The sequence below is a fragment of the Amblyomma americanum genome, chromosome 1, assembly GCF_052857255.1.
Source record: "Amblyomma americanum isolate KBUSLIRL-KWMA chromosome 1, ASM5285725v1, whole genome shotgun sequence".
Classification (NCBI taxonomy): Eukaryota; Metazoa; Arthropoda; class Arachnida; order Ixodida; family Ixodidae; genus Amblyomma; species Amblyomma americanum.
The window spans coordinates 117,551,082-117,569,098 of record NC_135497.1 but is presented as its reverse complement, the minus strand read 5'-3'; the positions used below and the strand labels follow the sequence as shown (position 1 = coordinate 117,569,098).

Here is an 18,017-nt window from a genome sequence, read left to right as displayed (position 1 = left end):
TGCTGGGGGCAAGCCGCCCTTTTACGACCAGGAGACACGGGCCGAGACCCCGCGCTGAACCCTCTTCAGAAAAGTTGCCCTCCATCGTCGGGACAGGCACGGCAGAACCGGACGACTGGACCAGGGGCGAACAAGCGGACGCCGGAGCGAATAAAGCCGGGTTAGACGGTCCACCGCAACGTGGAATGACCGGCCTCACAAACCTGGACACAAGCAATTGGACACTGCCTTTACGGCGCACGGTTACAGTTCCGCAGTGAAGGCGCTCGCTTCTGTGCTCAGCGTTTGCGCCCAAGCTCGAGAGCAGTGCGGTGACTAAGAAACGCTCCGAGATCTAGAACAGCCGAGACGGGAAAGTGCCGTACGTCTGCGCGGGTGCACTTGGGTCAATAAGTTAACGAAAATGCGCCTGCACGAAGTAGCAGTAACTAATGAGAGCACGAAAAGAGCTGACGGATTAAATCCTTGCGTAATATTCTGTATGGGAGCCCAGTTCGGAGAATTATCTCCTTATGAATCTACTGCATAGAGAACACGTCACTTAGAAAGTCTGTCATGTGTTCACTGGTCTGAAAATCATTAAACCCTCATATGGCTTGGTGCGAGATATGAGAAATTCCGCGGGAGCTTAGTAAACCTTCTGAGCAGCCACATGCTTGCTTGGTTATTTTTAAAATCCGGGAAATGATAAAAATAGCAACATCTTCATAACACTGCACTGGACTTCACCAGTTAAACTTCGAAACACGTAGCAGCATTAACAGGCTATGGAAGTTGTGAAACATCCGATGACCTGGGCTGTTTTACAGCTTAGACATGTAACTAAGCAGCTAACGTGCATGAAACACCTTTTTATTTCTACAGTTAATGAGCATGTGGATGACAAAACTCAAGGCGACACTTTTGAAAAGAAATTAAAAAATGTTTATAACTTGTGTGCACACGTTAAGTTTCCATGCATCACGGCTTCTAGCGTGTTTAGTACTACGGCGCAGTAGACATGCTGACGACGCTATTTGGTTAATAACTGCAGTGGGAGAGGAGTGGCGTGTTTTTAATGAACAGAATTCATAAATATGTTCAACACTAATTGTTTTAAATATCATATTAGCATCCTTTTTAGAGGTTTTCAGTATGCCGAATAATCCGCATTTGTATACTTAAAATTCTTTAAATTTCGTTTCGCGCTTGTACACTGAACCAAGGTACAAGAACTTAGATTAGAATTTAAGCGTGGCATATTTTGAAATTAGTTTTCCGAGAAAGTTTCTTTACGGCAATGTGACTGGACTCCTTAAAATTAAGATAATTTTGGGCACAGAAAACCAATAGCGTTTTTCCTCCATAAAAACGCGGCGGATGCGTTCTTATGGAGGAAAAACGCTAAGGCGGCCGTGTGCTGTGCGATGTCAGTGCACGTTAAAGATCCCCAGGTGGTCGAAATTATTCCGGAGCCCTCCACTACGGCACCTCTTTCTTCTTTCACTCCCTCCTTTATCCCTTCCCTTACGGCGTGGTTCAGCTGTCCAACGACATATGAGACAGATACTGCGCCATTTCCTTTCCCCAAAAACCAATTATTATTATTATTATTATTATTATTATTATTATTATTATTATTATTAATATTATTATTATCATTATTATTATTATTATTATTGAATATTGAAAAAAGTGGTTCCGCGCGGCAGACAGGGACGGGACGGGGAAGAAAACACACCATAGAGCGCCGCTTACAACTGCACACAACTACCTCGCCGAACCACTTTTTCATTGCCGAGCCGAACCACTTTTTCAATAGGGTTCACCGATTGGCCTAGAGCGCATCATTGCTAACATAATACATTCGAACCCGGTTATATAGAACTCGAAGGGAATCACGAATGATTCGATATATAAAAAATGGCAATAGATAAGCATAATCATGTGCGAACCTAGAAGCAAGAATACATTGCGTCACGGCTATAATGACGTTCCGCCCGCCGGCGTGCTGGTGGCGCACCGATCGCTAGGCGTTGATAGGCCTGCTTGCTTCACATCGAAGTCGCAGTGAACTAGCCACTGCCTTTCATCAGATGTCTAATCCTGTTAGCAGTACACAATAAATAGGATAAATTCATTAAAATTAAGGTATAGTTGATATCCGCAGCGCCTTCAGCAGCGAAGATAGCGAAACACGCAAGGTGAGAGCCGCTGCTAGGCTCTAGTTAGTTACGTTGGTTTCACTGCAAGGCAGCGATGTGACATGAAAAATGAGTACGTGAGACCAAAGGCTACCCTCAAGCACACCCCATGGTCACCTCGTCGCGCAAACTGCTAGCACTGCCAGCAGGTGCGTCTCCGCGCACAAAAAGCAATCGAAGAGCGCCGTTAGGAGAAGCGCCACTTACAAGGGCGCGGCACGCCGTTCGATATCGCGTATGTCCCGCTGAACGTGAGTCCGATAAACGCGAATATTGCTATCCTTCCGAAAGAGACTTCCACGAGGATTCTCTGGCTGTTCGATATAAACAATAATTCGATATATCTGGGCTCGACTGTATGTGCGCCCCAGCCCTAGTTGGGAGACAAGTACACACCAAGGACTTTGTGGTCATCAGGAACCTGTATCTGCGGAATTTAACAGTTTATAATGACTTTAGCTATAGCTTCCTATTTTTTAGCATATAAATCATAGCTTTTATTCGGATAGCATAAATCTTAATTTAACACGATTCTGAACTCATATAACTTAGTTGAACTTCAATAATGAATTACGCTCATTTCAACCTGAAAAAAAGCAGATTGCACTTGTTTGCAGATAAATTGTTTTGGTTATATCTGGAGCATTGTTCATGTATTAAATTAATCGAGGGCTTAGCACGCTACCTTGTGGGATACTGTATCTAACTGGCAAATGTGCTGAATTTAGGCCGTGAAAATGCAGAAACTAAGCATTATATATATACTATATAAATAGGTAGTATTTGAATTATTCTAAGCATTGTACATGAATTCAAAACGACTGCAGCTTCTTCGCTAAAATTATATAGTAGAGGCAGTAAAATGCTTTAATGCAGTCACCAAAATAGGTGCTGTGAAAATATTGTTCACCATACTTAAGATAATGCTCTCCCTTAAAGCTGGCAGAGCTGTTACCATCAGCGTATATTTAACGCGAGAGCATTATGAGAGCCATGCGGAGAAGACTGTCCGGCGTCGGAGTTTGTATGAAGCCTCTACCTGCAACCCGCGATAGCACCTCTTAGAACGAAACACTGGCTATAATAACACACCGGCTATAAGAAGCACCGGCTGTAAAGAATTACCGGCTCTAAAAAAAACATCGATTATAGCGACTTGGTAAGGACACTTTAGTGGCAGGTGATAGGGATTAGTCTCAAGTGATGATAGCTGCTTAGTGAAGTTACAAGTAGCGGTATTGGTCGTACTGGTACAGCTCGTGCTCCAGGCTGGAGACCGATAGCGCAAAGGAGGAGAAGGTAGAGAAGAATTCCTCTCGCATTTCCTCCGCACCAATCCAATTAATAGACCCTCAATTCTTCAATGCAAATTTTGCGACACTTCTAGGATTAATTTACCAATAAACCTCGGAACTCCATTAAATATTGTAGTTTTTGATTCTTTGGGAAAAAGGACGAGAACAAAGATTAAACAATGGTTGTGACGTCGACATTCTCTCTTTTTTTTAGAAATTAGAGATCCTAGCAACTTTCGCTGAATTTGCAAAAATCCAAGATTTCGCTTGTATGTTAAATATTTAAGCAGGTGTAGGCGTGATTATGCTAAAACGTACTCCTTTCGCCAAAGGCAGCCTAGCAACAGGGTTTGCTTCTCAGCCTTAATGTGGAGCCTTTTCGGCACTTATACGGATCAAAAGGGCCTGAAAGGTGAGGAGAAGGGTTCTCCTTAGCTTACTCAAATTTAGAACTTAAGGGCTGCCATTAGTGCCCCTCTACACGACTAAGAAGCAAAACCCGTTGATCGTTTATTTTTCTCAAAGATGGTATCTACGTACGTATTTAATGGGCCTCATCAAAAAAGTACTGGCGTGTGAAGTTTTGCGAATCAGCAAAGTCATAAAGGGGGAATCCTAAATGTATTGTCAACTTCAGAGAAAGTGGTCGGATGGAGGAAAATGGTCTCTATAAAATGCTATTTCTGTTTATTGTTTTCAAGGTGGGTTCACGTCTGGGAATTAAGACAGCAAGATTTACATAGTGTTTGATTAAAATAGCCCGCAAATTTATTATTATTATTTATTTATTACATTATTTATCACTTTTTGTAACATTTGTACACTTTGCATAACATAAGCAAATATCTGTTCATAATATGTTAGCTTGTGCGTCCAAAATCGACGAGTATTTTGAAGCTTTATGAATTTTTTCCTGTGTTGTTTCATATCTTGTGCATATGAAGAGTGGTAAAAAGTAACCTGTAGGAGAAAAAAAAAAGTTTGATTATCACTTTTTATCGTTTAAATCATACTTGCCGACCCGCACTTTCCTTGGCTTCTGAGAGTGATGAAACGTGTCATTATAGCTTTAACTGGAAAATAATTAGCGTGGGTAAGAAACGAAGCGCTAAATAAACTCATTGTACGCATTGCCCACGTTACTCTTTCAATTGACTGAAGACCAGTTTGGGACAAGATTTCTTGCTTGCGCAGCTGCCTCCCTGAGGTCGAAACCCCGCAATGTTTGAGCATTGGACATTGATCCCTTACGTCGGAAGCAACTGTGCTTGCACTGTTTAGAGTCGTACGAATGTCGGTTATCATACTGTTATGTGGCGGCAAGAAAGGACGAGACACGATGACAGTTGGCGATGATATGATCTAATGGCTGCTGGCCTAACGAGATCACTCCACCTGCTCCGCTGCTCGCTTCGTCATCATCCTGGTCTGCAATGATACGATCAAGTGCCGAAGACATGGAAAAAGTAATGCGAGTTAGGGTTAGAATTTCGCCCCCAAAACTAAATGGAAACCACTTGAGTGTTACACTCTCATATATGTTCAGATCTACCCCACTGATCGCGTTGAGATTACCGTTTGAAACAAGGTTAAAGAAGTGTTCACAGAAATCTATGAAGCATATTTCCATGCGGTGTGCGACAGAATACGGAGATTATTTCGTTTCTCTTGACTCTTCTTTCAGGTTTCATCATAATCTTTGCGAATTTACGGTGTGGCTCCTGGAACTTTGATGATTTCTCCGTCTTACCCGAAGTGAGGGGCTTTTACAGGTTCTAAATGAGCGATACGGGGACCGCCGCTCAACAGGAAAACTGAGTCACTGAGCATTAGGAGTTTCAACGCTCTGTTTTTCATTCCTTGTAGTTTGCTGCTGAAGCGGTGACAACGCATGAGGGCCGCACACAAAAACACTTTGAGCCTACGTACTGATAGAGTGCCAGCGCTGGTCACCTGTAGTGACACGATTGAGGCTGATTACCATGTCATTTTATGAACGTCTTCCATCCGGTTTCAGTTTTAATCCTTTCTTAAAACCACTGATTGTCTTGCTGTCTGTGCAATATTAAGCAGACAAGCGCAGTGAACTGAAGGCGTCGTTACGACCCACATATGGAGCAAGGAAACAGTCACTGAAACCAAGCAAGGCATACGGGAGTGTTTTTTATTTTTGTGCTGTAGATCAATGGGAAATTAGCAATGTAATCATTTGCCACCTGAAAGCTAACTGCCTAGAAAGTAGGAGAAAATTCACCCATATGCCGTCGGTGGAATGCGAACCCAAGACTTCCGCATGTCGCACACAACACTATACCAATTCAGCTTAACAGCTGAACGAGGACGTCGATTCTGGCAGTGTTGAAGGCATATAGGTAGCATAAGTGGTTCCCTGCACAGCCGCCGTCCTCAACGTTTGATCTCGCTGCACGTGACACTCGCGGTAATACAGAACGTTCAACGTTCAGTGCCATGGTCGAGGGTGGCGCTGGTGAACATTCTCAAGTTTATGCTACGCGCAAGATGAATGCACTTCGAAGTTGAAGGTTGGGCAGCCGCCGCTGTGGCTCCGTTGGTAGAGCACCGTGCGCGACATGTGGAGATCATCGGTTCCGATCCCACCGGTCACACGTGGTTGTCTTTACTTCTACTTTCTAGTCAATTATCTTTCAGATGAGAAATTATTGTACGAATATGCCATTAACCAACACCACTCACAAAAAAGAAAAACATTTCCATATGTCTTCTATGGTTTCAGTGACTGTTCACTGCCGTCATATTTCTTAATATTATTATTTCCAGCAGAACAGTTCATGAGTCAAACTATTTTACGCTCTGAGCACATAACTTCGCCCTGAAGTTCGATGTGTATAATAAACACTCACGTGTGACAGAACATTTATTACAAATTCAGCTAAAAATTTATATATATTGTCACGGGGAAACATTATTTACAATTATTTACAGAAGGTTATGGGTGGAGACTGAATAGTGAAGACTGAATAGGGAGCACCAACGCGAACAGGGAGACACTTCAACCTCTTCTTCCCCTTTCGTCCTTCTCACGCGACAGGCAACTTCGTCCTCCTTTTCTGTGGTAACAATATATAAAAATTCAGCCCAAACAAAGCCAATTTAAATTCTCTAATTTCTTATCCCATATGCAGAGGAATAACGCATGTCTGGGGGTGGGCTCACAGTAGTATATCGGTGCCACAGGTATGTGTGCATATCATTCGCCTGTTTTCCATAATTTTTTAATCTTACTGTCTGGCACTCGGAAAAGTTTTGGTGTCAACATACACCGATGTTCGTTCGAGTCTTCAGGCGGCTCGGTGTCAGTGGCAGAAAATTGATATCACCAGTTCAGTCAGTGCTACATAAAGGAGATATCAAGGCACAAAGATGAAAAAGATAATTTTGAAACAACATGTGAGTAAAATAATTACATAGATCTGCAGTTATAACTGGTTGGTTTTTTGGGGGAAAGGAAATGGCGCAGTATCTGTCTCATATATCGTTGGACACCTGAACCGCGCCGTAAGGGAAGGGTAAAGGAGGGAGTGAAAGAAGACAGGCAGCCTATCTGTGGGCCCTTGGGTCAAATACGCACTGAGCGTTAAGTGTTTAACATTGCTTTATTTGCAAAGCTTCGAGACCTCGTGCGTGCTGGAGGTGTGAAGCATAAAAAAGTTTTCCACCTTGGAAGGTCGCCGTATTGTCGGCCGCACTATGTGTGTTCTGGCTTGCAACACATCGTCTAGGATTTAATCACGGACGCAGTGACACCTGGAGTGCGTTACAGTGGTCTTGTTGGGGTAGTTCTAAAGAGAAAACGACACCCTAAATAAAAAAAATGAATTGAGTCATGCAAGACCAAGGTTTGTAGAAACGGACTCGCGAAGAAAAATGAACCAAGAAATGTACTTTAACGGCTGGCCTCTCAATCCTCTTGTTTACTGCTGTTTCTCACGGAGCTCTGATATTCGCTATGACGACTTTAGGGGCTCTCAATATTTTCTTTCTTCCTTTCTCAGCGTGCTATCTGAGGAAATCGCTCCGTTTATAATGGCCACATACAACACGGTTTATATAATTTGGATATCGGCGTACATTTGGAAGCACATGTCGAAGACGTAAAGCCTACCATAAGTCGTAAAAATGACGCGACTGGAGCCCGCCTTACGATGGAGTCACTGCCCAGTTTATGTTCACACGAAGCACAGCGTGAAGCGGCGCAAAAATGCAGGCACTTGGGCGCACAATGAAATCGACGGAGCGCGGAGAATTGCTTCCAGACATCACGCTGTATCAGCTAGATTTGCTGGACGCTCGCGCTGAAATGGGGCGTTTGATGGTGTCAAAGCTCTCTTTCTATCGGAGACAGACACATAACGGAAAGGCGGCGTTTATGGACAGTTTGCTCATCATTTTGGTCTTGTTGTGCCGCATTTACACCACGCCAGACGCGTGGCTGACCGACCGACGATTCAGTGGGCGACTTTGCACGCCCAGGGTTGGTCAAAAGTTCCCAGGCCACGTGCATGGTCTGCTTTCAAGCAGTATAGTGCGGGAGCTACGACACCCTCAGAGCTGAAAATCTCTGTAGATGGTAGGAGAAGCATCATGCTCAACTTTGAGACCAATGATAACTTTAACGGCATCTTGAGTACCAGGATATAACGCTGAAAAGCAGGCCCTGTGGCCTGGAAACTTTTGACCGACGCACATTGACTGACAGTTCAGTTGTGCGTTTTTCCTGCACCTGCACAGCTTAAGATGTGCAGCCATGTGACTAACAATTCAATACGCCTAAAATAACGGGATGGGGTAATTTACTGCGGGTAAGAAGAGCGCTATATTCCAGACAAAAAATAATTAACAGTTTTTACACGGGCTAAACTGTTTGTATGGAATGCGCTTTCTCAGGCGATGCAGAATGAGAAAAGACGAATGAGAGTCGGACTTTAATTGTATAAGTACAGCGCTCTATCCAAAAGTGCGAACGCCCGTGTTTATTAAGACGGTTAAGAAATCAGGGCTCTCCAAGCGTCCCCTGCCTTTGCAGGATAGCCCAGAAAGGAAGAACAAAAACAAATGAAGGAAATTGAAGGAGGGAGAGTCTCAGTGGTGTGCGGCAACCTGAATGACAAGAGAACCACGTTGTGAAAGCGCGGGAATGCGGTCCACGATGATTTCTTTTGCTCAGCCGCTCAGAGGAGTTGTTCGAGTACACCCCAAGCGTTGTGCTCCGGCCGATCATATTAGGCAGCCCTGGGCTGCGCGCGCGCCCGCTGGCCACTGTGCCTACAGTAGCGAAGCACGACGGCCGGACGCACAGTGGACAGCGCCGGGGCCGCGACCCCAAGTCTGGACGAGGCGACGCGATAAATAACTCTTCATGCACCCGCGGGGGCCGAAATATGAGGCTGGCCATCGTCGCATCACCATCAATCTTGCTTTAGGGCGCCGATCTAAAGGGCCAGGGTGACGATGCAGGCGCCACACGTTTCCTAATCAAGTTAAGCATCCTCCTCTTCCTAATAATGACCGCACACGCGCCGACGAAAGAAAGGCGGGGCAAAAAAAAAAATAAGAGGCAGTGGGCTCTCGGTTTGATTGTTAGCTCGGAAACAATGTCCACGTGGAGCTCTATAGTGGCGGGGACAGGGAAGAGAAACGAGCTGCGCGAGGGCTACAAAAAAAAAGGAAAAAAAGCGGGACGATGGACAGGGCTGCCGTCCTAACGCGAGCTAATGCATCCACTTCGGGCGGTGCTTACGCGCCCCCCGACTCGCAGCTCTGGAGAGGAACGCGAGCGAAGAATCATACGTGTCGATTGAGGTCACTGCGATCAATCCTGCGAGGACAGCTCGGAATCGGCATCGAGACAGGGTCGTGCGGGTCACTATCTACTCGTGCTGACTAGGGTCACTAGAAAATCTCCTCCTCTGGCTCCAGGGTAGGGAAGACCTTGAAGCACCGAGCGTAAACTGTCAGCTGAGAGTGAGTAGCTTAGCGACACACCAAAAAATTTGAGACGATGAAGGAATTATTGCAAACTGAATATTCGATGTCATGACTGACTGGCCTGAGAGTTTCGAGTTCACGCATGGTTTCTGCCTTCTTCTAAGGAAAAGTTCCTGTGGGTTTGGAATTTGCTAGTTTTCCTCGCAAAGCTACTACTCGTATTGAAATCCCCAAAAATGTTTGATATTATACAAGTGCTCGGTTAGACACCTCGTTAACGATGGCTTTGTTAAAATCACTTGCTTGCTAGAGCTATGTACGTGTCCTCGTCGCATAGATAATTGTCCTGCCGGAGATCGCCAGGGGGATAGTATTTTTTTTGCAGCCTTGACCGTCGCTGTGCTGGTTTCTCGCTAAGCAAACAATCAATCGCTTACATGGCCGAACATAACTGCAGGAAAATAAGAAAGTAAGGAATTGTGTCATGTTTTTTTTTTTTGCTGCGTGCAGGGCTTTATGGCAGACGGGATGGAAGAGAGATGGCTTTCACGAAGCGGAAACTTCAACGAGGCGAAGAAGAAAACGCAAGTACGGAATGCGGGTTAGCTGGTCATCCACGATGTTCCTACAGCGCGAAAGGCACGCACCATGCAACGGGAACTAGAAAACATTACAGCTTGTACTTCGGGCCCCTTAAGGTGTTTGGCTCTGGATATCATGATCCTGTTTTCATGTTGTTGTTGCCTCCGTGACATGGCACATGTTGCCCAAGCAGTGTGTCGTTCTCGTCGTCCCGTCTGTGTTTTAGGCGACAGAAACATGAAGGAAGCAAGCCTGAATTCGGTGACCACAGCAATATGTTTATGCATTATATTCATGAAAATCATCGAGGCCATAAATGAAATTTGTACAGAAAGGCCTATTTAATATGCTAGCTCCATCTTTCAAGCTTTCGTGCTTTTCTTCGTGCTTGAAAACGACGAGGAAGATGGCGCACGATACAAATCAAGGACACCGCTAGGAATGTGCATATTCTGATGTTTTTATTTCTTAGCTACTGCTTGGGAGTGCAGATAAATTCCTACATTTTTTTTTCAACTTTACTGGAGACAACAGAACTTAAATCTTCTTGTCCCGACAATAGCAATAAATGTGGTGTACCATTCCTGAAATGTCCTCATATGAGGACATCGGGGATTGATGGTTAGCGTCAGGGTCAGGGTAGTTAGCGTGTCGCGCAAATGAAGCTAGAAAACGAGTGTTCATAAATTTGGTTTAGCTTTTTATTTAAAGCCGAGAAATATTCCCTGATATTTTTTTTTCTGCATGAAGAAACGTCTTGGTGTGGGTTTCCTGAAGTAGATGTTGCGAAATATGCAGAGTTAGTAGAAGATATTGAGATACGTAAATAAGCAGGATTAAACGAAGAGGAATATTTAGTGGTACAAGTAGTAGAATAAGGCAAAGTCGAATGCGACTTGGTCGTATTCAACGCGAGCATAGTAGGCGCATTGGCAACAATTAGCAGTATCTTCCAACATTGAAATAGCGTAAGGCGACCATGTTTCCCACTACACCCACCGGAAAGGACCAAGCCTTGCTTGGCGGTCAGTGGTTGGAGATGTTTGGTATGAGCGAATAAGCCATTGGCGCGAATTTTAAGGTTGTACTCCGACATTCTGGATTGATTTGAAACGTACTGTCGCAGATGTATCGCGGATGTATCGCGCATGCAAGGATGTACTACAGCGATCAAAAGTTTACAGGACGCGAGGGCGCAGATGTCTGTGCTGGAGCAAATGAAAAAAAAAATGCGGTCTAGTCTGTGCATTGCCTATGTCTCCTTACTGCAGGAATGCATGCATACACCTTCCCAATTAAAAAAAATTATAACACGCGTTGCATCGCTAAATACAACTTCTCTGCTAAAGCTCTTGCTTATTCGTGCTTTAATTTAACACATGACGTGGCATTTCATGGTCCCTTTTCTCTAATAACACGTCAATTTGCTGATTTAGTCAGAAATAATTAAAAATCCGCATAGTCTGCAGCGACAAAAAGCTAAACAAGCAGCATATATGCTGCAATGATTCTTGTGGCGCATCTACTCTAAAAGAAGTTCACCGCCACTTCCACTTTAGAGCTACCGCTTACCCAGAGGAAGCGAGATGGATCAGACCGAATGCTGCGTACGCTGCTTGATTTGACTCTTTGTCGCTTCAGACGATGCATATTTTTAATTATTTCTGACTAAATCAAGAAAGTACTCCTTCCTTACGTGTCATTAGAGAATAGGGACCACTAAGTGTCACGTCATGGGTTGAACTCTTGCACGAACAACCAAGCTGCGTAGCCGAGAGAAGCATTTTACACGTTGCATTTAGCTATATGCAACATGTGTTATTGCTAAAAATTTGGGAGGGTGCACATACTACGCCGTGTTTTGTTGTCGTGCTTAGGCACCGTGTTAGTAAGCAAACCTTTACGCGCCCACTTCGTTGCGCTTGTCTCTGGCGCCGTCGTCCACGACGCCTACCGAGAGTTCACCAGATTTCGGTGCTGTAGAGCGGCTGTGCCTCACGGCCAGCAGACACCACCGCGCGTCCTATCCAGGCGGCCATGTGCGCCTATCATTTGGCGCTTCCTCGAACGCCGGTCCACGCCGAGAACTTCTAGAAAATCCGCGCAGATTTATAAGCGTTTGAAGGCATCGCCCTCGCGTTCTATCCATAAGACAACAAAGGTGGCCCATCCAGCGAGGCACGGAGCGCGTGCACGGGGCGGCGCTCGAAGCTTTTCGGTCCACGTTGCAGATGCGGCTCTCGCTGTGCAAAAGCTGTAAAGGTTTCGAGCAGTCTTTCTTTGGCCATCTCGTGATGATGCGGGTAAGATTCATATCTCCTGCGGTGCCTTTTATTTTTATAAATATTTGCTGTTCCCCTTGCGCTTCGCTGCGTACAAAATTAGACCCAGTTTTTAGCAACGCTGTTAGAGTTAATGTCACACTAATTGCAAGCTAACTATGACACGAGCATACTATCCACATACTGTCCCATAAAAGGAGTGTGTTTGAATCGCACACAAACCTGTAACTTTCCACGTGTGCTTTATTGTGCCGAGTTTCTTCGTGGTGTGGGCAGACAAAATCTGAAGAAAAAGAGAGGTCAAAATTTAGTCGTTAAATGCGTTCATGCTTTCAAAACTGCCTCACAGCTTCTTATGCTCTTTAACTGCCTAGCTTTATCTATGCTCAGGTTAATCAAAACGTCGTTTTTGTCGCACGAAAACATTTGCGCGGTTGGGGGCATCATGAGTCGAGTTCATGTCTTTTTCCAACCACTGGGCCATGGCGTCCTGATATGGGTACACGATCACTCGCTCATGCGCGCAAAATCTTTATATTTTTACGGTTACAAGGCTAGTGAAAAAGCTAAACAAGAGAAAATGTTGTTAGGATTACACAAAAAATTTAGGGTTAAGCTGCTTGATCTTTACGCGTCAAAGCTGCACCCTAGGCCATGAGGCAGTGCACGTACTGGAGGGCTGGAAAAAAAAAATTACCGCATGCAATTAAACTGAAGCGATGTTTCAGTACAGAGGTCAGTTTTCCTTCCTCCTCGGTTGAAAAGCAGCCCCAGATGTTTGTGCACTATAATTACACCATGTGAGTTAATAAAAATATGCTAGGAAAACGTCACCGCAGCGAGCGGATATTGAACCTCTGACCTACATTTATAGCAAGCTGTGCTGAACAGGTAGCGGCATAAACATGGGAATAAGACAAAAAGCCAGTTCGTATTATCTTTTTCAAGGCAGCAGTTGGTCAATAATAATAATAACGCAATACGCTACGAAATAAGCCTTTCCAGGCTCAAACATTTTTTGTCCATAATATCGACTTCTTGCTGCTATTGCATTTGCCTGCTACATCGCCGCGTACCGGAATGAAAATTAAAAAAATTAATGCCGGAAATCGCTTGCCCCCCCACCCCCCCCCTCCGATTTTCCTCTCCTCTCTGCGCAGTCGAACCATGTTCTGGGGCAGCCGAACTGAAGGTGGGTAGAGCATAGTAGGAACCAGGAACAAAGGCAAGGAGGGCATGTCGCTCCGAGGTCAACGACAGACAGCGCTCGGGGAGATCGAGACACAGACAGTGGACACCCTGTGTTGATTCTGTCAGTAGGGGAGCTAAAACAACCAGCGTTTGTTTTCGCGACAGGCGACAGCTCCTTCCTAATGTTTTGCTATAGGGCTCGCCGGCACCACGCGACAGACTAAATTTATCTCCGTGGCCAACAGTTAGTAATAAAAGAGAACAGTGATTTCTCTAGTGGCCAAATGTCCTTAGAGCAACTGTACCTGGTTGGTGAAGTCGTGGTTTTATGTTATACTTTTTACAGATAGCCTGTTCGCGCAAGTCATGTGTTAGCAGTTGGCAGCAACCACAAGAACGGTCTGAGCAGCCGGGAATCGCAGAACAATACAGGGTCAATTTTCTCGGGCACAAAGCAAAACTGTATTGTTTCATTATAATTTTTTTTCTAGATGCATACTGGAGTGCACGAAAGCTATTCACTGCAGCAACACCAGGACTCCCGACCTGGCGGCCCCAGACGTGGCATGGGTGATGTCTGGCAGCCCCACGGGAGCAGAGAGATGGAGTGTCACGTGGCAAAGCCATCGTGCACGGCGCGACAACAGCAGATGTCTCGGAATGGCCCGGCGCCACGCGGCACAGTGCGCAGCGTCGCACGGGGTTGACCGCGCTTTATATTTACACTTCGCCTTCTCGTTTTCCCCTCGTGTTTATTTTCCTTCGGTCTGATCAAGCCCGGCCGCGCGGCCATTCCAGGGCTTATTTATTGCTATGGTAGGCACGCGCACAGTGCGCCTTAAAAGGTTTATGAGCAACGGCGCGGCGATAACGTCGACGCCAGGCCTGTCATGTCACTCGCATCACTGACGCAACGGGCACCAGTAAACAGCGTCCGACTCACTGCCCCAGTGGCACCATGCCGCCATTGAGGCGGTTTGAAAAACGGCTGCTTTTGACGCCTCGCCGCATCCGTCGCTGGACAAGGGACCGATACGGATTCGCCCCGTTCCATGGCTTCTCGAGCCCCGCTCGTCCAGGAGGGCGGCGTTAAGCTGTATTTGCAGTTTTACTTGGACTTAAAATAGGAACCTGTGAATAACGTGCCTATGGCTTCTGCCTTCTAGATAGTAGCGGGACCTAACCAAGGAACAGTCTAAAATAATCTCGTGATGCCGCCTTCTCTTTCATGATAATTTTTTTTTCGTCACTTTCGTAGTCTGCATACATGCAGTCTGCCCTGTAGGGTAATCAGTGACATTCAGTCAACTTAAACAGAAGTGAAGGTCATATGCTGCACGACAAAAGCAATCCATTGGCGGCAAATTATCGTGGGCAGCAAAAAATGCTTGTAGATGACATCAAATCTCCCTATATCGTCTTCTAGACCCGGCGCCTGCAGATCAACGCCCGAAACGCTCAATATAAAGGCCACAAGTTGCTGGTGCACCCACACGTTCCAGGATTCGTTTCCGGCATTTCGGTGCTCTTGGAATGGTGCTTTTGGAAGTGAGTGTCGGATATCCGTGTCACCGTGATCAGTGAAAAAGGAGTGCAACGTGTTTATCGCGTCACTTGGACACTCATACTATTTCTGCGAAGATCGAGCGCGATACACGCACTCATGTGGTTCACAGATATCATAGCTCTCTTCGGGGAGTTATTATAGTGGCATCAAATCTCCCTTCAGTGAGACGATGCTTTCTTCTTTTCCTTTTTTTTTCCCACCAGATGACAGCCAATGCAGCCAGAAACATACCTGGAGGTGCCGGGTGCTGCCAAGCGAGTTGCCATCGACGGCCGGGAGGCTTCGACTACACGGGGGCCACCCCGCGCTCCTCACGCATCAGCGAAGGGGAAAAACGAGCGTCCTTCCCCTGGGAATAACAGGAGCGAGCGCCCTCTGCCTGCTCCAAGCACTGTCGCCGTCGTCGCCTGCTTGGTGCCCACGGGCCCGACGGGCAACTAATGAAATTTCTTAGCGGGCATTTGTTCGTCCTCCTCTTAATGTGGTTGCCAACTGTTTGATACGCGTTGTCGAAAGCTGCTCTGCCTGCTGCTGCCCCTCCTCGGCGCTCTCGATGCGCGTTCCTCTTCCTTCCTCGGCGGACCCTCCTTGGCGTCCCTTCCGCCGGCTCTTCTCGTTGTTCTCGGCAAACAGGGTAAGGATGAAATCTAATTGCCAAGGAGAAAATTTCCTCGCAAATGGCATTACAACAAAGAACGGACGACGGAGGGGGGAGCACGCGACAGGCCTCCGCCGCGGAGCCACGGTGACAGGAGCGCGGTCAGGGAAGCGTTAACAAGTGCGCCGGCCCCCTTTCCTTCCTCTTTATTAAGCTAACCACATGCACGCAGACGCACTAGATTAAGAAAGGGCAGGCCAAGCTGCACGGAAGCAAGGTGTGTCAACCTTCTTTCTATAGAGACGGTTCCATACGAAATTAATAAAATGTTATCTAAATCGAGACGCTATATGGTCAGTGTCACGACTGCAAAAACCCCTGCCAGCATGACCCGAATTGTGATCGAGCCAAACAGCTAAGTCTTATCACAGCTACCAATTGCCTCCAAAACCGCAGGAGCTCTATACCAAGCTGCAACGAACGGTCTGACGTCGGCTTTGGTCATAATGTAGTGGCGTATAAACTTCTGACGCAGGCATTACGACGCACCTAACTACTATAACAGGGGGGGGGGGGGGGGGGGGGTAAGTGTTGGAGGGACCAGAATGTCCACACTTCATATCAGCTGCTTTTATTCGTGGCAAAGTGGCAGAATTTTTCTTATAGCAGTTTATTTCTGATTTATGAGGTTTCTGTTATTTCATTCAAGTAAGTACTCCTTTACTTCGCGACATGTCTAATCCGTCAGAAGTTCATAACAAGAAAAAAAAAAGATGGACAAGAACGAAAAAGTGAGGGGACAACGGTAAAGCTCCGGTTTTTTTGCCGGCGGAGTTTTTTCTGGTGGTTATCGCCTCCGTTCTTTGTCAACTATTCCACTATATTGCATATTGTTTACCACGCTTTTGTGCACTTGTTATTCCCCATTCTTGTACAGAGCTACATTAACTATCTGCTCCATCTCACTGAAAGCAAAACGGCCCCGCAACACCAGTGGCCAAATGTCCCTGCGCCGTTACTTGCAGCGCACAGAAGAATGGTGTGCGAGAGAAGCGGCCTTCGAGTAAAAATGCGCTAGGAACAATGACGCTGATAGAAGCATGCACTGAACACTGCTTTTTAGCTAAACTGAGTAGATAGGGGAAAATGTTAAATTGTGCATGCTTTTCGCGAAGCATTAAAAAAAACAGTAAATGACCATGTTCCAGAAATTTCCAACATTTCTTCACACATCAGTCACACGCTTGGCACCAACAGGTGAAACAACGCCTCCGTCCTGCATGCTGAGCATTAGCCGGAAGAAGAGCGGAATGGTTGGCTCGGGCAGAATTATGTCTTGCGGCGAACAAACCTTTCACCGAAACTGTGCTTGCCTGTAAGGCAGGCACCAGAGTGTATTTAAACGCTTGCGCAGTCGCGGGCGCGGAGCGTTCAAAGAACCACGTGCCCTCGCCGGGTGGCTAAAACAAGTCTTTCGGTCGTCGGAAGGCGCTTCTGTCTCGCGTCGTGATGTATGCACGACGTGCAAGCGCGAGCTAAAGATCCCGCTTACAGAAAGCCCGCGAATCGGCCCCATAAATCAGCCAGCACGCTTTGCCACTGCGACACACCGCTGGTGCGTCACGCGAGTACGGCTCTCCTGCACCAGCTATCTAATTATAGCCGGCCATGGGAACTTCGAACGATCGACTTGTCGCCCAGAAGCTGAAACACACGCGCGCAAAAAACAAAAAAACAAACAAACAAAAGAGCGGCCCGCTCTTTCTCCACTGGCGGGTGCGACTTAAACGGCACTGCTTCGAGTGCGGCATGTTTGTATTGATAGACACGCCTCGTGGAGAAAGGAAAACACATTGCATTCACGTGTAAGATGTCCGCTGATTGATACACGTCGTTACCCTTCGTGGCTTGACACAGTGTGCGTTTATTATTGATTTATTCGCGGGCGACCAACATACGAAGAGCCACACGGAGAATACAAGCATGGTAATTGCAAGAAATAAAGCATGTTGTTTATCCAGTGTTTACATCGTGTGCGCATTGTGTGAGAGGCAGCAGATCAAGATGCAAAAGGTGTTTACATGCCGAAACATGCACTGTAAGTATACAGAGTGTTTAGACCGTACACAATTTTTAAAAATAGTCGTTTTCGAGTTAGAAGAGAGCTTTTTTGACATAGAAATGTCAGCGGTGTAGTACGTCAGAATGCAGCTAATAAGAGTTAACTAAAAGATAGGTTAACTAATATTGAATAGTTAACTTTTTAACTATAACTGCTATAGGCTCTTTAATTACTGGGAGGCGTGTAGCCTACAGTAAGTAATATCCATATCAGTTTTTACAATTTCAAAA

General features: G+C 46.0%; 1 protein-coding gene across 2 annotated transcripts in view; it reads left to right on the top strand.

Moving 5' to 3' along the window:
- LOC144113528 (uncharacterized) overlaps positions 1-16,207 on the top strand; it is a 102,925-nt gene extending 86,718 nt beyond the window's left edge. The window contains exons 2-3 of one of the 2 annotated variants that reach the window (XM_077646644.1): positions 9,956-10,033; positions 15,271-16,207. In XM_077646644.1, coding sequence (XP_077502770.1) covers positions 9,956-10,033; positions 15,271-15,426 — 234 coding nt within the window. In that variant the 3' untranslated portion in view covers positions 15,427-16,207. Of the gene's footprint in view, positions 1-9,955; positions 10,047-15,270 lie in introns of both variants that reach the window. The other variant, XM_077646643.1, reaches the window with a different exon arrangement.
- Positions 16,208-18,017: the final 1,810 nt, after the last annotated feature.